The following is a 19,875-nucleotide window of genomic DNA, read 5'->3' on the forward strand; positions in this document are numbered from 1 at the left end:
AGGTCTAACATAAAGTAATTGCTCGCTTTCCCCTCAACCTGCTCCGTTTCCTTCAGTTTCACATCAAGGCTCCCACCCGGGCAGTGAACAGCGCACATGCTGCTGCCTCTGCATCCAGCCAGCCCATGGGAAGGCCACTGCCATGGGAACCAACCATGGGAGCTGTGGCCTCGGGATAAAGCCAGAGCACCTGACCATAGATCAGTGTCACTCTTCCTATGCAACACTGGGGTGTCTCAGCACACGAGGCAAAGCAGGGAATAGAGGCACAGGCTGATGCTGCTTTAATGCCCAGCTCGATACGGACACAAGTTTATTCTCTACATGTATTTTACAGCCAGTGTTTCGCTTTTCTTCACATTTTAGGCAGCACAACGGGAGGCAGCGGACACGAACATCAGAACCTCAGCGGTAACAGGATTAACAATGCAGGTACAACGCCAGCTCCAGTGCGGGGGCTGCCCGCAGCCCTTAGCGGACTGACCGGGCACTCACACAGGCCGGGACCGCCGCGCCGCGCCCCGCCCCGCCCACCTGCGGGGGGTGCCTGCAGACCGGTACCGGCATCAGACCCCACCACCGCCATCCCGCGCCCAGCAGCCATTTTACCCCCGCGCCCGTCCCCGTGACAGCGCGGCGGCGCCACGCAGGCAGGGGCGGGGTCTGCGCATGGCAGGTGAGGGCGCACTGCCCTGCTGACCCCGGAAGCGCTCGTGCTGCGGGTGACACGTCGCAGGGGCCGCGGCGGCGGGAGCGGAGCCGGGCCCGCGCTGCCGGTGAGTCTGCGGCCCGGGGATTGGGGCGGCTGCCCCGGCCGGGGGGAGGCGCGGGGCGGCGGCTGGGGCCGGGCTGAGGGGGGCGGCGGGGAGGGAGGCCCCGCAGCCGGGTGGGGAGCGCTCGGTGTCCCGGGGCGCTCCCCTCGGGCCGGGTCGGGCAGCGCCGCGAGCCCCGCTGCTCTGTTGCAGATCCTCTGCGATGTCCGGGTTTGACAGCTTCAACACCGAGTTCTTCCAGACGAGTTACAGCATCGATGAGCAGAGCCAGCCCTACGAGTACGGCGGGAGGCCCTACAGCAAGTAAGGCCCGCTCGCCTTTGAGCTCGTTTGCCGCGTCCTGTGCAGAGCCTGAGCTGAGCTGGGGTGGAGTGGGGGATTTGGTCAGGAAAGGGTTAGAATCCGGCCACCTACTGTGGCTTGTCAGTGGGTTCCTGCTGCGCTGCTCTAGAGCAGCATAACTTGTACTCTATAAATGGAGGAATGAAGCAGTAGTGTGTTGAGTACTCTGTCTTCAGTGTTTTAAAGGAGAGATTGGAAAATGGAAAGAAAGGGTATGTGGGCTGTCTTGGTTGTAAGCGTAATCTTTGGGAAGAGAAATGTCAGTGTTCTGTAAGTCCATCTGCAGGCAGTGAAACCAGCTGCAGTGTTCCATAAAGGAGCTGCCAATGTCAGTGGTGGTTCCTGGCTGTCAGCAGGGAAGCATGGCGGATATTCCTCAGCCAAGGGAGCTCCAAGGAGGCTGCTGGGAATGTCCAGCCCCAGGCTGAGGGTCTGGGTCAGGTACATGACCCGTGGGATCCCTGCAATAGATGGAGCAGGGCGATGCCCATTCGTGTCCTGAAAGGGATCTCAGTGCTGTGCTGAGCTCTGCTGGAGCAGGGAGAGGAAGGAGAGCGAGTTCTGGATTTTCCTTCTGCATGTTTATGTTTTCATAGTTAAATGTTTTGGAGAAATTTGCCAGAATCTCTGTAGTCAGACTTGGAAATGATTAATGGCGAGGATAACTTAGGAGTTTGTTTAGGAACAGAGGATAGCTTTGATTCAGCTTAAACATACCAACGTATATATTTTTATACATGCAATATTTATAATAGAAAGTATTCCAAAGGCAGGATAACTTGATTTGTTAGTACTTAATCAAGACTATGTGAAATAGAAACTGAAAATCCTCATTTTATCCTCCCCTGCATCATGTCCTGTAGGTCATCACATGGTTAATGTCCATACAATTCTTCTTGTATGCCTGACACATGTGGTGCTCAAGGGAAGGGGAAAACAGCTTCTTTCTCTATTGATTTATTTTTACTATGTTCCTTTTTTAAATATGGGAGGGGAACAAAAGTGTCAATGTGAAAAGCTTCCTTCTCTGACAGTGAGCTTGTAAATAGTCTTTCTAAATAACAAATCCATGCTCTCATCAGATGTCAGGAGTATTTAATGGCCAATATATAAATAAGTTTGAAATGTAAAATTTTACTACTCTGTTACAACCTGTAACAATCTGTAGGGATGCAGTCAATGGATAATGCTCGTTTCTCCAGGCCTCTGACTTGAAGCCAGAAAGCAATACTAGTGCGTATAGCAAAAATGATCTCATTTAGCTTAACAGGGTGGATTTGAATGGTGGATGTGACTGTGTGCCCAAAAGGCCTGGATCCAAGTAGGGGATCATCTAGTGTCACTTTGTAAAATGAAGGAAAGGTTGGTTGCTGTGAAAAGAAGCTTTGCTTTTGCAGGGAGGTGTTTCAAATGCAGTTCTGTGCCTGTCCATGATCCGATGTTGTTCCTTGCAGGCAGTATGGAGGCTACGAGTACTCTCAGCAAAGTGGATTTGTCCCTCCCGACATGATGCAGCAGCAGCAGCCTTACACAGGGCAGATCTACCAGCCAACACAGACGTACAGCTCGACTTCAGCACAGTCTTTTTATGGAAGTAATTTTGAGGATGAGCCTCCTCTATTAGAAGGTATAACTTATGCTTTATGGCTGAAATCCAGAACTCTTCCCAGTTTGGGGGTAAGCTGAGTGAAGCAACTGGGGGTGACAGGAAGGGCAAAACTGAAATGAACATGCATAATTCTTTTCATGTAACTTATAGAATTGGGGATCAATTTTGATCACATCTGGCAGAAGACACTAACAGTGCTGCACCCATTGAAAGTAGCAGATGGCAGCATCATGAATGAGACTGATTTGGCTGGACCAGTGGTCTTCTGTCTAGCGTTTGGAGCCACGTTATTACTGGTGAGATACTGATTGCCAAAGATTCCTGTTTGTGTGTTAATGTTCTTGGAAACACTGGGGAAAAAAGCCAAATTACCTGGTACGTCAGGGATGACTTTCAGTCTCAAGAGTCAGTCTGGTGAAACACTTGTAAAGTAAACCTGCTTTCAGTTGTTTATGCCTGTTACTAGGTCAGCAGCTTTTTTTAGTTGAGCTTAATTGAAATAAGATTGTACTTTAATGACTCAGAAATGTCAATTATGAAATGACAGAGCAGCAGCAAACGTCTTCCTTGTCATTGAAGTAGTTATAGCTATAGTTATAAGAAGCTCTTTTCTCTGAATATCTTGAGGCACCACTTTTTAAGTTTTTGCCAAAAATTTCACATTTCTACGACACTTGAACACAGCGGTTTGGTACCAAGGGGACTTCAAGTGTACTCTATTAAGTAACTTTTTTTATGGAAACTAGGCCAGTAAAGTTAATGAATATGTTTCTAATAGATACATTGAATGTTCTTTTCCTAAGAGATTATTACTTTCCCTATGTTTTCCATAGAGCTTGAGGAAGAAGAGAGGTGGGTTATATGTAAACTTGATCTGGAAGTCAGTGGGTAACAGAGCTTGAAGCCACACATGGTGGCAGCTTCAGTGGCTGCCTGGTCCTGTGTCCCTGCAGGGTACATGCTGTTGTGTCAGTGCAGTTTGGTGTTAGAAAGGAAGCATCCATCTCATCATTGGAAAAACGGGTGAAGACAGGATAGCTGTGTTTAAATGATGCATGTGTGCTTTCTGCATACCTGTTAGTAAGCAGAGTTTCCATTCTGACTGTTTAGAATCTCCCTGTGTTAGTTCGGCCAGTGGAGTCTGTCACAGTTTAAGACTTCAGCTCTTTTTTTGTTAAGAAGTCCCCAAATTGCAATTTTTTGGTCTTTATAGCCTGGTTCTGTAGAGATTATTATGTGCAGCCCACATGAGAAGTTAGTTGATTGAATCCTGAAGAATTCATAGGCTTTTGCAGCTCAGATCAAAGCATAACAATTCAGTCAAACTCTGTTCATCAAGATACGTGAAGTGAGTCTAAATGTACCTCTTGATGGCTAGAACATATGGGTGTCCTGGAATTCAGGTGGTGGGAAATCCAAATCTTGGATTTGGATATAGGGGTGGGGCACAAGGGAGAAAGTGCAGATGCTCTGTGAACACCCTGCCCTCATCCCTGTGTTGGTGGGAGGTGTTACTCGTTCTGATGACTAACCTGCATTGCTCTGCTTGACTTTCAGGCTGGTAAAATTCAGTTTGGCTACGTGTATGGCATCAGTGTAATCGGATGTGTAGGGATGTTTTGTCTCCTGAACTTAATGAGTGTGACGGGCGTCTCATTTGGCTGCGTTGCCAGTGTCCTCGGATATTGTCTTCTTCCCATGATCCTACTTTCCAGTTGTGCAATTGTGTTTTCCTTGCAGTAAGTACATAAACTTTATAATTTGGTAATAGGTTCCTCTCTCGTGAGCTGGGGAAGGAAGTTATTAAAAGGAATTTTCATAGGCAGTGATGAAGCTGCATAGCATTTGAATATGACAGGAACCTTTAGTAAGTGTAAAACCATAAATATTGAGAGTCTACAGGTGGATAAAAGGTAGGTGAATACTGGCTTTGTCTAGAAGTCAGTTAACAGCTTTTAAATACATAGACTCAAATAACAATATCGAGTTTGCTTTCACAATTCTGTATTCAAATCTGTCAAATCTGTAAAGTCTTAAAGTAATCATCATTTAAGGTGCAAATTTGAATTTGACAGACGGAAAATCGGTGTGATTCTTCATAGCCGTGTGAAATTAGACACTGAAAAGAAAGAACTTGCTCCAGTTACTTTACTCACCGCTTCTACATTTCATATGCACAGAGTTAATTTGGGGCATTTTTTATGCTGTCATAATTGAATAATATCATTCTGAAGTATTTAGTGAAGCTATTTCATTTAATGTCAACTATGAAAGCTGAAATTTGTCTTAGGATCTGTAAGAGGTGTTGCGAGGAGCCCAGTTACAGCTCCTCTGAGCAGGTATACACAAGGCCCGTATGAGTTCTTTTTATTTCTCTCTGCAGGGGAATGCTGGGGATTATTTTCACTGCTGCAATCATTGGCTGGTGCAGCTTTTCTGCTTCCAAAATCTTTATCTCTGCCTTAGCAATGGAAGGACAACAGCTCCTCGTAGCATACCCCTGTGCGCTGCTGTATGGGGTCTTTGCTCTCATTTCCGTGTTTTGAACAGACTGTCCAAACTGCTGGACTCCCGTGGGCCAAAATGGAAACATCGACTTGGGATATGCACGGACCAGAAGCAGCTGCAAACAACTGTGTAGTGTTGCTGTCACGACACTTAGACCTGGTTTGAATCATCTGGAACAATGAAAACAAATGTCTCGCGTTCACTTTTTTAGGACTCTGAATACTGTTTTCAATTGACCTGAGGTGTCTATAGCTTTAATAAGTGTCCATGCTTCTCAAGTTACTGTAATTTCTTTCCCATTCCTATATCTTTAGACAAGTAACTTTTGGTTATTTGAGGGCTGTGGGGTTCATTTGGAGGGGGGGAGGGGTTGTTTGTCTGTTTTGATTTGATTTGTTTCTAGGGGACTGGGGGAGGAACGATGGTTGCGGTTATAAATGGATAGATCTTCATCCAAAAGCGTTACCAGAACTGCAGGTGTTGTAGATCTGGGGTACTCTGAATAAATCTGCAGTGATAAAGAGCCTGTTTCCTGTCCCCTCTTACCAAGAGCAAAATGCACAAATGAACAGAAGCAGTTAGACTCTTTTCTATATTTTAGCAAATATTCTCTGAAGCTCCTTGGTCTCATTTATTTGTTCATTTGATGTGGTAGTATTTCAGGATTTAAAATACTTACATTATGAATTAGAAAACATGCTGAAAAGTTAAAGGGATCTATAATTCTGTCACACTTGAAATAAGAATACATTTGGATGTCTGAGTAGCTATATGTTACCTTGGTTTTCTGAAGATGACTTCAACTAGAGTTTGTTTTCCTGATGGGGCACATACTAGTAGATGAAGAGTAATCTCTTTTGCAGTACTTCCAAGAAAAACACCATTTTGAAAATGTAATGCTTGTCAGTATTGTAGTTACTGTAAAATAATTTAAGGCATATTGATTAAATTTTCCTTGAATTTTGAAAAAGGTGGTTTGATTTTTCTAATCTTTATTAATGGAGTTCAGTTACTAAAATAGAAACTTCGATACTGAACCAAATATCTATTTAAAACTCTTCAGTTAGTGGCTTTGGTCTTTGCTTCAGTCACAAATGAGAATTATAACCTGGTTTGGGATGTTAGTCACGAGAATTCTTGTAAATGTGGGAAGTGGGAGAGCAAAAACAGTCGTTCTTCACATGAGCGCTTCATCTCATTGACTGTACTGCAGGTGTTAGTCTGATGTTCCTCTGTCACATCCATGGAATGATCTGTTCACAGACTCCAGGAGCTGAATGGCTGGCCAGCAGTGTTACTTTAACACCTTCTGGTAAGGCTCGAGGTGTGGGTGCTGCTTCAAAGGAGGGCTTTCACGTGTAGTGGTATGGGAGTGAATGATTTCAATGGTTCAGCACATGTTTTTGTTCACTCTTCCCTTCATCCTGCACCTTCTCCTGAAAACACCTTCCTGGTGCCACTGGAGGTTACTGCCGAAGTCCAGAGCCAGCTTTTGCCTGTGTCACTGGGAATTGTGGGGAGTGTCCTGGGTCTAAAGCCTTTTAGAACCAAACACTGATGCACAGAACATTTCTGCCTTGCACTGTGTACTGAAACTGGTTGTTACAGTGAATTGTACAACTCACACACAAGAAACTTCAATTTCCTTCCAGAATGAATTGAAGAGCCCAGATAATTTTCTACTTTGGTATGTTATTAAAAATTATAATCCTAAATAAGTGGTGAGTTGGTTTCATTGAGCAGAATGTGCTTTATCACTTAGCAAAATGGCAAAATGTGCTGCTCTGTACTTGGTAGTTGTACTTGGTAGGATTTCTCTGCATTAGTGGAACACCTCTTCCCTGGTGCACAAAGTTCTTACTCTTTTTAATGAAGAACATTACCTGCTGATGGAGCACAGTGTCCTGAATTTGTGCAAATACATTACAGTCGTTACCTTTTCCAATGAGGCCTAATTAAATATAGAATTGTTCTTGTAGGTGTAAAAGCTCACATACTTTCTCGAGCACACTGGGTTCTAATACTCATATTCTAGTGAAACAGGCTCATTAAGCTTACCTTGCATAAACCAGTGTGGTTTGTTTCTTAAAGCCTGCACTGATGCTGTAGATGGCTTCCACGGTGAATAGTTACAGGTTAAACCACTGTAAAGAACCTTTTCTCTCGCCACAGCACGAGCAAACAGTGTGCAGGAAAACTAAAATTGGCTTTGTCTCAGTATGGCTCTGGCAATGCAGCTGCTGAGGCTGCCTGAAGAGGTCTTTATCTACCCAGGTACATGCTCACAAAGCCCTTGTTCCTGCAGTAGAGGATGCTGCTCATCCTACTCAAGCAGTGAGGTTTGAGCAGTGAGTTTCAGGAGTGGTTTGTGTTCAGCTCACGCTGTGGAGAGTTTAGCAGTGAATTCCTGACTGGTCTCCTGGGGCAGGGGAGAAGTGGATGGGAGTAGAAGGGGTCAAACACTTTAATTCATAGAGGACTTGATAAATCACAGTGTTATGTCTAGACTGGTAGTTTTAAATATCCCATTTCTGGTACATTAATTAATATGATGCCATTGACTCTGTTTATTGCCTTTTCAAAATCAGTTCCATTGATTTTTCTGTAATGGTGTTTTGTCCTAGATCTTGCTTCAATTTTAGTCCCATTTCAGACAATTTAATCTTGCCATTGCATGGAATGACAGGACTGTGCTGTAATTCTTCACTCCCATGTTTGCCTTTCATACTTCATAGGACATTTTTACTTTCTAAATCTGACCTCTCTGCCACAGTCTGTTAACAGAAGCGTTCTTATCCAGTTCTCAGGTGAAATACTAACATTATTAGATTCCATCTTGCATTCTCTTGACATTTCTTGTTACTCAGCCTAAGGCATTCAAATACGAATGCTGGTGTTGCTTATTTAACACCACTTTTGTTATAACCCCCGATCTTGAAATGACTTCCTATTCTACAGCAGGTAAAAGGTACCTTTTCCAGTTGGTCCATCTTCTGTCCTGGTTTGCGAGTGTTTTGACTGACTTTGTTTTTCAGGTCACTAGTTTGGCTCTGAGGTAGCTGCTGACTGCAGTTCAGTTTGGTTCTGTAGCAACATTTCTGTGGGTACCAACAAATGGCACAGCCTTTACTGGAAAGCATGTTTCTTCTGTGCTCTTATGCCTTCACTCTGTGTCTTCACCGAGATGCTCTGGAGTGTCTGCTCTTATTGTTGCACACTGCATCCTAACAAGAAATGAAGGAACGGAGTAACTGGGGCTTGCTGTTTCCTGCTTCTCCACTGGGTGGGCCTGTAGCATATCCCATGTGTACCACGTACCCGATATGCTCCCATCACTGCTGTGCTACATCGCTTCCATGTGCTGGAAAGCAGGACCCGGGGCTGGCATGGCTCAGCATCAGGAAGCCTTTCCCCTCCTTGCCTGTCTCCCACAGCATCAGTAGCAATCCTGTTCCCAGGTAGTCAAACCTCTCCCATTGTCAGGTTTCTGTTCCCTGTAGTGGGAAAGGGTTTGTTGCAGACATGGCCTGTACCATCGCAGAGATGCTGTGTGTGCTGGGTAGCCCTCCTGGCAACAGGAAACCTTTCCATAAAGCTGTGCTATTTCTAACCAGCTGCTTTGATCACATTGCAGGAAGCGTCTTGGTTTCTGTCTGTGCTTGAGGAAGATTTTCTCATTCCAGTGTTTTGTCCCAACTAAAAATTACTGGTTCAGACAAGGTGAGGGGATCTTCAGGCTGCAGGGTCTGCACTTAACTACCACCACCAGCAGATGTCACGTTACTTACTGCTCTGCTTTCTTACAGATTCATTCAGCCTAATTCTGCCAAATGGCCATTTGGTTTATTTTAAAGCCCTGAGCTGCAAGGTACAGAATTACCTTTAATTGTTTTATATGGGATTTGAGAGACTTCAGCATTCCCTTGAGGATACAAAGAGAGGTGTTTATCTTTTGGATTTGAGAGTTCCAGGAAAGTCAGATGGGGCTCTCGGCACGGCAGATACACCATGAAACCACAGGCTTGAGCCTGGCTTGTCGCCATCCTGTAGCATTCGGCAGATGATCAGTCTAGTGGCCACACTCATGGAATTCTATCCAGGTTAGGTTAGATAGGAAGTGAGGGCTCAAAAGTCATGTGGATGCCCCATTTTATCACCTCTTGTGAGCACTTAACTTGGTTCCCTGGGAAGCTCCTTTCTCCAGGTCCCCCATTGTGGGGCGAGGGTGGGCACATGCAGGTAGGCAGTGATGGAGCCCCACTCTCCACCATGGAGAGCAGGCAGGGCCTAGGCTGGGGCTGCAGGAGGAGCCCTCCAGTGCTCTCTGGTTTTCTAATGCTACCCATTGGATTACCCCCTGTGCCTTGTTCCTTTGGCTGCCTCCATGGGCACCTCCTGTGCCTGCTCCTGCATCCTCCTCTGCTCTTGGCTGTGGAGAGGACCCAGAGGAGTCATCACTGGATGTAAAGGTGAGATTATCTCATTTCTGCCAAATAAGTCTGACCTGTCCTCTAGAACTCCAGTGGGAGGGAAATGGCACAATCGCTCTTGAACACCTTGTCTGTGCTCTGCTAACTTTATGATTAGAAAATGGTTCACAATGTCAGGCTTATTTCTTCCTTTTCTTTCCTCCCTCTAATGCACTTTGTTATTACAAGTCACAATAGACATGAAAGACAGTTCATTCTCTTCCTTTTGGCAGCAGCCCCTTACATAATGCTGAACTCCTCCTGATTTCCCCTGTCATTCTTCTCTTTCCTTGAACAAGCCCTGTGTGACTATCTGTTGCCAGCCCCAAACTCTCTCTACACAAATGCTGCTGAGCCCTTGGTTACCTGTTTTTGCTTACAGGCATTGACATTTCTTCTTTAAAATAGCATCGTGCGCGGGGCTGAATTCCATCTGAACAACTCACATCATTTCTCCAGCTTTGCAGATCAATTTGAACTCTAATCCCATCTCCAAAGCCTTCCGCTTCCCATTTTTAACTTCCACCCCCAAGCTGATCAGAGCAGTCAGTGCTGCAGCCTGAGGGTGGGCTGTGTTGTCTACATTCAGTAGCGATACAGTCCCAGTTGTGCGCTCACATATAAACCTTCACAGTTACTGTTTCTGAGCTGTGTTTCTTGTCTCAGGATCACCTCTGCTGCTTCCCTGTCTTTGGTAAGGACCGGTTAGGTGTGGAAGGTGGTAGCTAGGTTTGCCGAACCTGCTTTCTCCGGTACAATCCCATATTGGCTGTCTGTTGTCACCTCATTTTCTTCTGTGTATTTACGGATTCTTTTCACTGTTTTCCAGCCTCCTTGTAGGCATGAACTTGAGTCCTTGGGTTCCTTGGTTCCTTCTCTTATGAAGTGCTTTATTTGTCCCTCCATCACTGCAGCACTCACAGCCCCATCCCCGTGGCTGCTGCGTGTTTCCTTGAGATGCTCTCAGGTGGCTGAACCTTGTCCCCAAGCACCCTCCGATACATTTCACAAGCCTCCATGGACACACAATGTACAGAAATAGCATTAACCTCATCGGGGTTCAGCCTTCAGCCGCAGCTGGTGCTCTGGTGAGGGGGCACCCAAGGAGGGCGCGTTAACCTGCCTGTCACACAGCGCTTGCTGCCCTCCCCTGCTCATGTTCTTGGCTTTTCCTTTTTGTTCTAGTATATTCACAGACACTTCTGTCAGTCTTGTTTGCAGCTCTGTTCGCTGATCTCTTGTTACTTCCCTTCTACCTCAGCATGGGCTGCCTATTTTTTACGTGTCTTTGCTAGAAGAACATGCATCAAGCTTTGATGGCTTCATTTACCACCATCAACCATTGAGATGTTATTTAGAGAAGAAGCTGAAATAATCAGACAAGAGTACTATAAATATAGCACTCCATCTTTTAACCTTCCCAATGCCTTTCAGACACAATTTCACCACTGAATATTTTGGGTCTACTTCAGTCTTTAAATACACCCAGAGCAGTGGCTGTGAGTGCTGCTGGATTGCACAGCACAGAAGAGGGTCCTTGGTTGCTTTGAGTTGTTTGGAGGGATGTTTGCTCAGTCCCCTGCAAACCAGGTCGCAGATTTTACCAGCCAGCCCTTAGTTAAAGAACTCTAGAATTAACTGGCCAAGTTCAGGTCATCAGTTGCAAAATGGGGTTGCTAATTCTGGAGCTGCAGAGACCTGTGGAGGAGCAGGGGGGTTGCTCCAAGCAACCAGAGCAGTGTCACTGGTAACAGCCGCTCCGAGTGAGCGCTGCGCCATGGGTGACTCTGCTTGTGCCAGTTACCAGCCAGGGCTGTGCCAATGAAAAAGTGCACCTTGATAAAACATTGGAATCATCCAATTACATTGACTTTGAAGAAAAGCTCAGCAGTTGTATTGTTCTGAAAAGCTTAACAATGAAAAGGGATCTGTGAATATAATCTCACATGGAAGAAGAACACCCTGGGTATGGATTTCAGAGGCTCAGTAACAAGGACATCAGCCTGATGAGCTGCGATTGGCTTTGATGTTTGCTCTGGCCATTTTGTGCTTTCCTGGAATTCTTATGATCTGGATCCTTTTATCTAACTAGATGTACTTAACTATCTTGTAATGGTAGGTTTGATCTGGAAATTGAAAATTCACAGTTTTGTGTGTCAGTGACAGCTTTGAGAGACGCAGATGTTTCATGTTAACTTAATTTCAGTGTCTTTTAGACCAAATGCATTTATTTATTCACATGTTTACGCAGCCAAAATAACAATTCTGATGCCATGGGGTAGTTTATTTCTGTTCCTTTATTCAATGTTTAAATAACATTATCTGCTCTGAATACCAAGGTTTGCATGGAGGCTTTTTGCTGGTTTTTTCCTTTGAACAGGCCTCTCTTCCTTGTTTCACTTCTTCATCTCTGGCCATTTCAGTCATATATGAATAAAGCAGAACTAAATCTTACACATGCATAATGTCAAAAGACAAGAAGGTCATCATTGCAAATGATGGATTGGCCCATCCCACATCATGGGATTAATTCTTCACTCCTTCGCACCACTGTTCATTTGGAATAACTTTGCAGCAGTCAAGCGATCCTCACTCGGATGGTAAGTGTGAAGATTGCAATGTTCTTCCTGGGCTTTAGGTGAGCTTAAAAGCCCTAATTCTGCCGCAATTCTATTCTTGCTTGCTGGGGTGAATATAGGGTTCAATTAGAAAGTGATCCTCCTGTCTGCCCATCACTGGGGTAGTTTCCCACCAGTAGTTGCTTCCATGAAGGGACTTGGCTTTTCCCGCAGCCATGTGAGGAGCTGCCGAGGGTTCCCAGCAAATCACCTGAACATGTGTGAGCATGGCATGGGCTGATGTTTGCCACATGTTGCTCCTATCACTTTTCATGAGAGGATTCGTGAATATACAGTGATTTATTTAGGGAATACAAGGAGGAAATAAAGACACAAAAGGTCTCAGAGCTTCCGAGTGAGCTAAGTAGCAGGCTGTAATACCTCTAACAACTGAAAAATAGAGGAAGGACGAGAGCAAAAATCCACCCTAGCTGTGAAGGTGTTTAAATGTAGGAGGCAGGAGCACTGTTCAGGTGGGAGTGTTCTGGGCTTTTCCCTGCATACATAAATCATCCCAGTGTGCAGAGTGGATGTGGTGGCATGGAGGAAATCCTGCCCCTTGCCCTGCACTCCCTCTCATGGCACCAAACTATGCGTGCTGCCAGGCTGGAGGCAGGCCCCAAGAGGGATGCAGCCCTGGGATGCTCCTGCTGGTATCAGTCTGTATCTGTAAACAGGATGCAGAGGATAAATGGTCAAAAATGGTTGTTCTCTGCACTGTTTATATTCAGTATCTCTCAGACAGTTTTACAAGACATCCAAAATTTTACCCTGTAAAAACATAGATTGGCTTGATGAGGGAATAGGGCACAGAAAGGGCAGCAGAGCCTTTCCTGTTTGCATGCACACAAATGGCAAAGAAAAACCTTTATTTATACTCATGAAAAACATTGACATGAAGCTTTGAAACCTCTCTTCAGTTTACACGGGGATTCGGCTGGAAGCATGTTCTATGGGAGTCTTTTCCATGGAAACCTGAAGTGTAATCCCCCAAACAGCTCACTCTAACGTGGATGGGTTTGATGTCTAGATACCACCCGGCGCTGCTGGTCTGGTTGCTATGGTCTTGTTGTCCCATAACCTTTGATGACAGCAGGGGCTCGGGTGGGCGTACGGATGCGCCACGGAGCGCGCTGGGCACGGATGTGCTCGCTAATGCAGAAACACTGCTCCTTTCTTCCAAGACCCTCTGGCAGTTCAGAGAGTCCAGCCTGTGCTTACACACCACCTTGACCCCTCCACACCACGGCCAAGATCTCTCCCACTGTCACCACTCGGTGCCGGAGCCTCTCACAGCCCGGCTGCGTTGTTGGGATTTGCAGCACATCCAGGCTGGCAAACCAGGATCAACGTTGCCTTGAGCAACACACACAACAGGCTCCAGAAGCTGGTGTCTTTACCCAGCTCAGGCCCTTGCAGCTTTGTTCTGCTATCATCAAGTTGCTCTCATGTACAGCCTGCAGTAAGCAAGGTGGAAGATCTGCAGATGATGCATCTTGGCAAGAGGGTGACATTCAAGCACAAGAGTAACCCATGAAAGCAACACTTGATGAAGCTTAGAAAGCCAAAAATGCTTCATGGATTAGCATTCTGCTCCAGTTTTCTTCTGCTGTAAAATGCCTTTTCCTTTTTTGTCAACCCATTCTGCAAAGCTGTCAGTTAATTGTGATCATTTCTATATCACACAGGGAGAAACAGAGACATGGAGAAGGAGAACGATTTGTCTGGAGGTCACCAAGCAGGCAAAGCAGAACCACTGTCCAGGTCCCAAGTTCTGCTGGGAAAAACAAACCAGAACAAGAGTGTATCTGTACCTTTTGCTCATTAATCTACACCATCACCAGCAACTCATCCCTCTCATTCTCTGAACCAGTGAACTGGTTTTTAACTGCTATATTTGTAATGCTGTGGTTCTCAATACTTCTCACTGCTTTCAGCCTTTATTTCAACTCATCTGCCGTGGGACTTGCCTGATTACATGGATATCATAGAATCCCAGACTGGTTTAGGTTGAAGGGACCTTAAAGCTCATTCAGCTCCAACCCCTGCCACGGGCAGGGACACCTTCCACTGGAGCAGCTTGCTCCAAGCCCCTGTGTCCAACCTGGCCTTGAACACTGCCAGGGATGGGGCAGCCACAGCTTCTCTGGGCACCCTGTGCCAGCGCCTCAGCACCCTCACAGGGAAGAGCTTCTGCCTAATGTCTAATATACATATATACATTTATACATATATAGAGAGAGATACTACAATACATCTGTAATGCAGATGTAGTCCTACAAGTAAATCATTCAAAGCTTTACAGGCAGTGGAAAAAGATGAGCTCTATAAGGCACTTATCCTAAAGCAGACTGCCATAATAAGTCAGATGAGTCACACCCTGTGACAGGAGATGTGCAGATGCTGGTTGCCAAGGCTGGCTCGTGTAGAGCACACATCCAGTCTTCCTCATGGAAGCATCTTCAGCCACTCCCAGCAGCCGAGGGTGCGCAGGAGCTCTGACCACAGTGAACCCCAGGCTGGGCAGCACTGACCCAGTGCTGCTGAATTCAAGCTGGCTGCTGGCAAAGGCTGTGTCCTACAGGTCCACACGTGTGAAGATCTTGACAGGGCTGCTGGGGTTCCCCTAAACCTGACGTAAGGTGTGGGCACGATCGGAGCATCCCCAACCTCCAATTAGTGTTTCACACAGAAGTGGCACCAACAGTGACCCTTGCTCCCAAAGGCACTCTTTAGCCTTACTTTTTAGCCAAAGTATCCTGAAATTTTCCAATACAGGTTTAATAAAGGAAGAAAGCAGAGTGGATATTATCTGAGCTCCAGACCTGGACGCTGTCACAGGGCCAGACCGTTCCAGAGCAGCCTTGTAGCAATAGTTTCAGTCGCTGAGCATCCCTCACCAACAGAACTTGGTGAAGTTATGAGGCTCATTTTCAGAGGCCACTAGATGGCAATCTGTGCATACCCACTCTTCTGAGCTGCTCTAACGTTTGGTAGACCATGATGGGATCTGCTCCTGGGATATGTCAATGCCAGTGCGTAGGGCTGGACCGAGGACCACCTGGTTCGGGTTTAACGGGATGAGGATAATGTTCAGCTGAATCAGTTTCCTGATCCCAGGCTTCTGTCAGGGCCACATGAACACTGCAGGAGGGGACAGGAGCCCGAGCATCCTCTCCAGCAGCACTGGATGACAGCAGGGCACAGCACACGGGTTCCAAGTCGCGATGCTGGTTTAAGAGCACTCACAGGTATTTCAGAGCAGAAGGGAAGAAACCCTCACTTTGACCTGTGAGTTACCCAAAGTTCCTCTGACGCGCGGCTGACCTGTGTAAGGAGGACTCTGTTCTCCTGCCCGGGAGCTGGGGGGGTTCCTGGTTTCACTGCTCCTTGCCCACGGAACAAATCCCGGTGAGGTCTCCAGGTGGCACCAGGTCCCACAGGAGCCCATCCATCGCTTGGGTCTGCTTTCAGAGCTTGCCGTGAGCTCGCTCCCACACCAGGAGCGCAGCCCCGAGCCTGTCCGGCCCCTTCCCTCCTCCTCCCCGACAGGAACCGAGCCCCGCGTCGGGATCCGAAGGGAAAGGGGAGGAGGAAGATAAGGAGGTTTTGGCCAACTCGGCAGGGAAGGGTCGCTGCCTGCTGCAGTGCCCGCCACAGGAGCTCATGTCACCGCTTACCCTGAATTACGCTGAGTAATGCAAAACTTCCAAATGTTCTGGGAGCAAATTCCTCCCCGGCCTATGGAAAACAGCGATCCAGCGGGGGCGGGGAAGCGCCTGTGCCTGACAGCGCTGCCTTACCGGCTGCTTTTGACTGCGTTTCTCCATCTTCTCTGTAAAGGAATAAAACCTCTTTGTCGCCTCTGGCCATAATTCATGTGCCATAACTCAGGTCCAAGAGATGTTTAAAAACAGACCTAAGGCAGAGAGTCAGCTTCTGAGCAGAGCAAACCGTTTGGGGGGAGATCGGTATTTTCTACACGAAAAACTCTTTTCACTGGTTTGAATTAGAGTCCTTCAGTTGCTTGAACACGGAATGTGCTTTCTGCAACCATGCACTCTGTGTGAGCATGCCCATCTCCACCAGGACTGGGCGCTGGAGCCTGGTTTGCCACAGGAGCTGCCACCAGCAGAGCTTTTCCACAAGCATTCGAAACTGCAGGAGTGTCCAGGAGCACTCACCTGCTGCCACTGCCTCTGGTGTGTTTTGTATGAGATGATACTGTCATTTCTGTTGCAAACAATGGTAAACAAGAGCATAAATATCTGAAAACATGTGAAAACTGCACTTAGCAGCCAGCCATTCTGCTGCCTGAACCGGCTCAACATCCCAGCTCCCTTCTCCCAGCTCCCTGGTGAGCAGGCAGCTCTTGGGAAGCAGAGCACTGCTCAAGCAGAAGAAATGCATTTCAGATACAACATGCTTTGAAACGATAAAGCAGTTTCTGAACATGAGTAACCCCGACAAGGCTCTGCCTGCTGCCGAGGGCCCTGGGGCTGCCGAGTCTGGCAGCAGCAGATCCCATCACAACCACCCTGTGCTTGCTGGCCTGGGAGCTGAGCACACAGGGAAGGGGTTACAGCCCCACTCCCTCCTCTCCTGCACAACCCCAGCTCTTGGGCAGCAGGACAAGCTTTAACAAGCCCCCTCAACCACAGCTGTACACAACCAGCACCAGCACAAGAGGCACTCTTGCATCTCCTCCTCTCTTGCTGATGGTCTTAGGTCATTGTGGCTACAGCAACAACAGCATTTACTAGCAAAAACAAGAGGTCACGTGCAATCAGCGGGGAAATGGGGAGAAAGAGGCAGGATGGCCATGGGGAGACTCACTAAAGCCAGCTCCCAGGCCAGCACCTAATGGGCCAGGGGGCACCAGCAAACACAGCCCCAGACAGCACAAAGCCCCTCACTCACCTGCAGGCCAGGCAGGGGGTGTTTAAAAGGGGCAGAGCTGCAGGTGTGCCCCATCCACGCAGGCAGAGAGCAGAACAGGTCCTAACAGTTGGAAGGGACCAGTAATGATCATCTGCATCTCAGGTGTGCCCATCCACACAGGTGTGCCCCATCCTGCAGCCCTGCCTATATGTGCAGCCAGCGTAGGGGCTCCTCCTTTTGGGAGGGTCACTTTGCTTGCAGAGAGAGTGCTGGGTGCAGGTAAGGGCTTCTCTGGGCTTGGGGGAGTGGGGTGCGAGAGGGGGGCTCTTGTGGGCTGTGCAATAGTGTTTGTTACTCAGACAATGGTTGTTGGGCTGCTGTGCTTGCTTCTCTGGCTGCTCTTTCTGTGTGCCTGATGCTGTGTGCGCCTGAGCTGCTGTAGGTGCAGTTCTGGCTCTTGAGTTTGTTCTTGCTGGCCATTTGTGGTACATGAACACTTTGTATTGGTGCTGTGTGTGCCCTGGAGCAGGGGGGCTCCCTCCCCTGTGAGGTAGGGGTGCTGCTCAGGGCTTTGCTGTGCATGAAGAGGAGGAACAAACTCATTGCAGTCTATGCTATAGAGTAAAATACTTTATGTTGTTATGGCAACTAAAACTCTAAAAATAAACCTAGGAAAGAGATGTACATCAAAATGACCACATTTTATTTCAATGCTGAGGCTTTTTAAAGTCCTCTCTTTGTGAAGAGCTGAAGTTTATTTTTCAGTTTCCCTTCTCTGTTGCTTACAACCTGGGAGTTGGGCGCTGCAGAAGCTGCTGAGTGAGAGCTCCAGTGTGGCTTTATCTGCAACAGCTCAGTCATGGTGCAGCTGGAATGCGAAGGGTAGAAACTGAGTCTGTCGGGGGGTCCTGCTCAGAATGTGAATGTATTGAAGCTGTGAATCTTCATTTGAGAGAAAAGAAGTTGGAGCTTCCTCTTCAGGATAACTTAAAAATCATCCTGTGCAAAAGGCTGCTGTTGGGCTTGGTGGGAGGAATGTGGCTTCTGGGCTGGCTGATGGGTGTGCAAATAGTAGCAATTGTCAGGCTCATCCTAATAATCACATCTGGCACTATAGGTAATCTTCATCCTGTTGTGCTATTCTGCTTGGGATGTTTGCCCTGACCTGGCTGCCTGCCCCTTGAGCCCAGCTCAGGAGCTTTTCCACTAGTGCTGTCTTGTGAAAGAGCATTCTGGAAAGCAAGCCCGTTGTTTTCTCTCAGTAATAATCACACACTCTTGTTTTGGTGGGCTCCATAAATATAGCTGGTTTGCATTGCAAAATCTCATGGCTCTGCTCTATCAGAAAGAGAGCCCAGTGGTCAACCACTGCCTGGGAGCTGCTGTTGGGATTGCAGAGCAATGAACTCCAGTCACTCTTGGAACAACTGGAGAAGTGAGTTTTGTTATGTCACAATCCAAGCTGCAGCTGCAAAGCTTTTGTTAACCATAATTAAGCTTCTGTGGGGCTGCTCATGGAGTTGCTGGCTGGGCCAGGAGAGGTGGCTCCTTCTGCTGGAGCATCCCTTGCTGGGAAGGGGGGTGCAAGAAGTCGGGTGCAGTGTTTGCCAGAACAGCAAATTCATGCTGAGGAGCAGGGATTCCATCCTTATCCCTGCAGGCTGAGGTGATCCCAGTGGGAGCCCTGGGGTTGGTGCTGTTCCTGATGGCTGAGAGCGGCAGCTCCCTGCTGCAGGATATGGCTCAGTCCCTTCCTGTGCTCACACATGTGCTGGGGCTAAGCCCTCAAGGTCTCACTGTGCTTGGAGAGGAATATTGATGTGCTTTGCCTGCCTTACCTAGAGGTCCCTTATGACTGGGGGCAGTGTCCTGATTTCCATGGATTTCACACCTGCCCTTTTTGGGGATTTGGCACAGAAAGGAGGGAGCGGGTGATCTGCTGCTGCGGCCGGTGTTTCTTGACCTGTAATGCTGGGATCACACATTTCCATGGCCTTGCAGGTGTGGTGAGAGGCAGCTTCCCAATGTGAGGGGCTCCCCTCCAGAGGCAGACTGTGAGCTGCTGATGTGGGAGTCAGGAAAACCTGTGCCCTTCCTGCTGACAGCAAAGTGCATGGGAGAAGGGGGGGTCAGGTTCCACTGCAGGAGCAGAGCTCGAGAGGAGGGAGGTTTGCAGGGGTGAAGTGCCTGTGGTAGGGGATGGCCAGGGCGGAGGGACCCGCTGCACAGCTCAGGATAGGGCCGCCTGGTTTGGGGCACAGCATTGGTTTCTCTGCAGCTGGGTTAATGCTGCCCGGCTGCCAAAAGGCAAACATCTGGAGCAGAGGCCGCAGAAAGGAGGTTTCCCTCAGTGCAGAGGCAGAGCCGTGAGTGTGAGCTCAGTTGTGTGTGTGTGGAGAGTGGGGTTTAATTAAATAGTGTCAATAGAAATGTGCATCAGCTTAGTGTGTGCCATGGAATGAAGGCACTTCCAAAGAGCAGGGAGGGGTGAGGCCGTGCACACAGCTTTACCTCTTGTATCCTGCCTTCCAGAAGGAACAAATTAACTGCCAAAGCCACGCTGCTTCTCTTTGTATGTATGGATGTATAAATAGGGCACATGTGTGTTTACTATGTACTGTAATTTCTGAGGTGCTATAAATTTTGTGCCTCTTCCAAATATTTGAGCACTACTC

At 47.5% G+C, this 19,875-nt stretch overlaps 1 protein-coding gene across 2 annotated transcripts; it reads left to right on the top strand.

Annotated features, from left to right (window-relative positions):
* Positions 1-673: 673 nt before the first annotated feature.
* Positions 674-6,916, top strand: YIPF5 (Yip1 domain family member 5). Of its 2 annotated transcripts, none has more exons than XM_080627072.1 (6): positions 674-776; positions 966-1,076; positions 2,570-2,742; positions 2,875-3,020; positions 4,282-4,463; positions 5,275-6,916. In XM_080627072.1, exons 2-6 carry the CDS (start codon positions 976-978, stop codon positions 5,363-5,365), a joined length of 693 nt encoding a protein of 230 aa, XP_080483198.1. In that variant the 5' UTR covers positions 674-776; positions 966-975; the 3' UTR covers positions 5,366-6,916. The 2 variants fall into 2 exon arrangements, with proteins under 2 accessions (XP_080483198.1, XP_080483197.1); XM_080627071.1 differs by having other exon boundaries at positions 5,108-5,594.
* Positions 6,917-19,875: the final 12,959 nt, after the last annotated feature.

The sequence above is a fragment of the Psittacula echo genome (genome assembly GCF_963264785.1).
Source record: "Psittacula echo genome assembly, chromosome: 11".
Classification (NCBI taxonomy): Eukaryota; Metazoa; Chordata; class Aves; order Psittaciformes; family Psittacidae; genus Psittacula; species Psittacula echo.

Coding starts and splice junctions, on each gene's coding strand:
- YIPF5 (XM_080627071.1), top strand. CDS start 976: ATGTCCGGGTTTGACAGCTTCAACACCGAGTTCTTCCAGACGAGTTAC. Junction 1,077..2,569: donor GGCGGGAGGCCCTACAGCAA/GTAAGGCCCGCT, acceptor TGTTCCTTGCAG/GCAGTATGGAGGCTACGAGT. Junction 3,021..4,281: donor TTGGAGCCACGTTATTACTG/GTGAGATACTGA, acceptor CTTGACTTTCAG/GCTGGTAAAATTCAGTTTGG.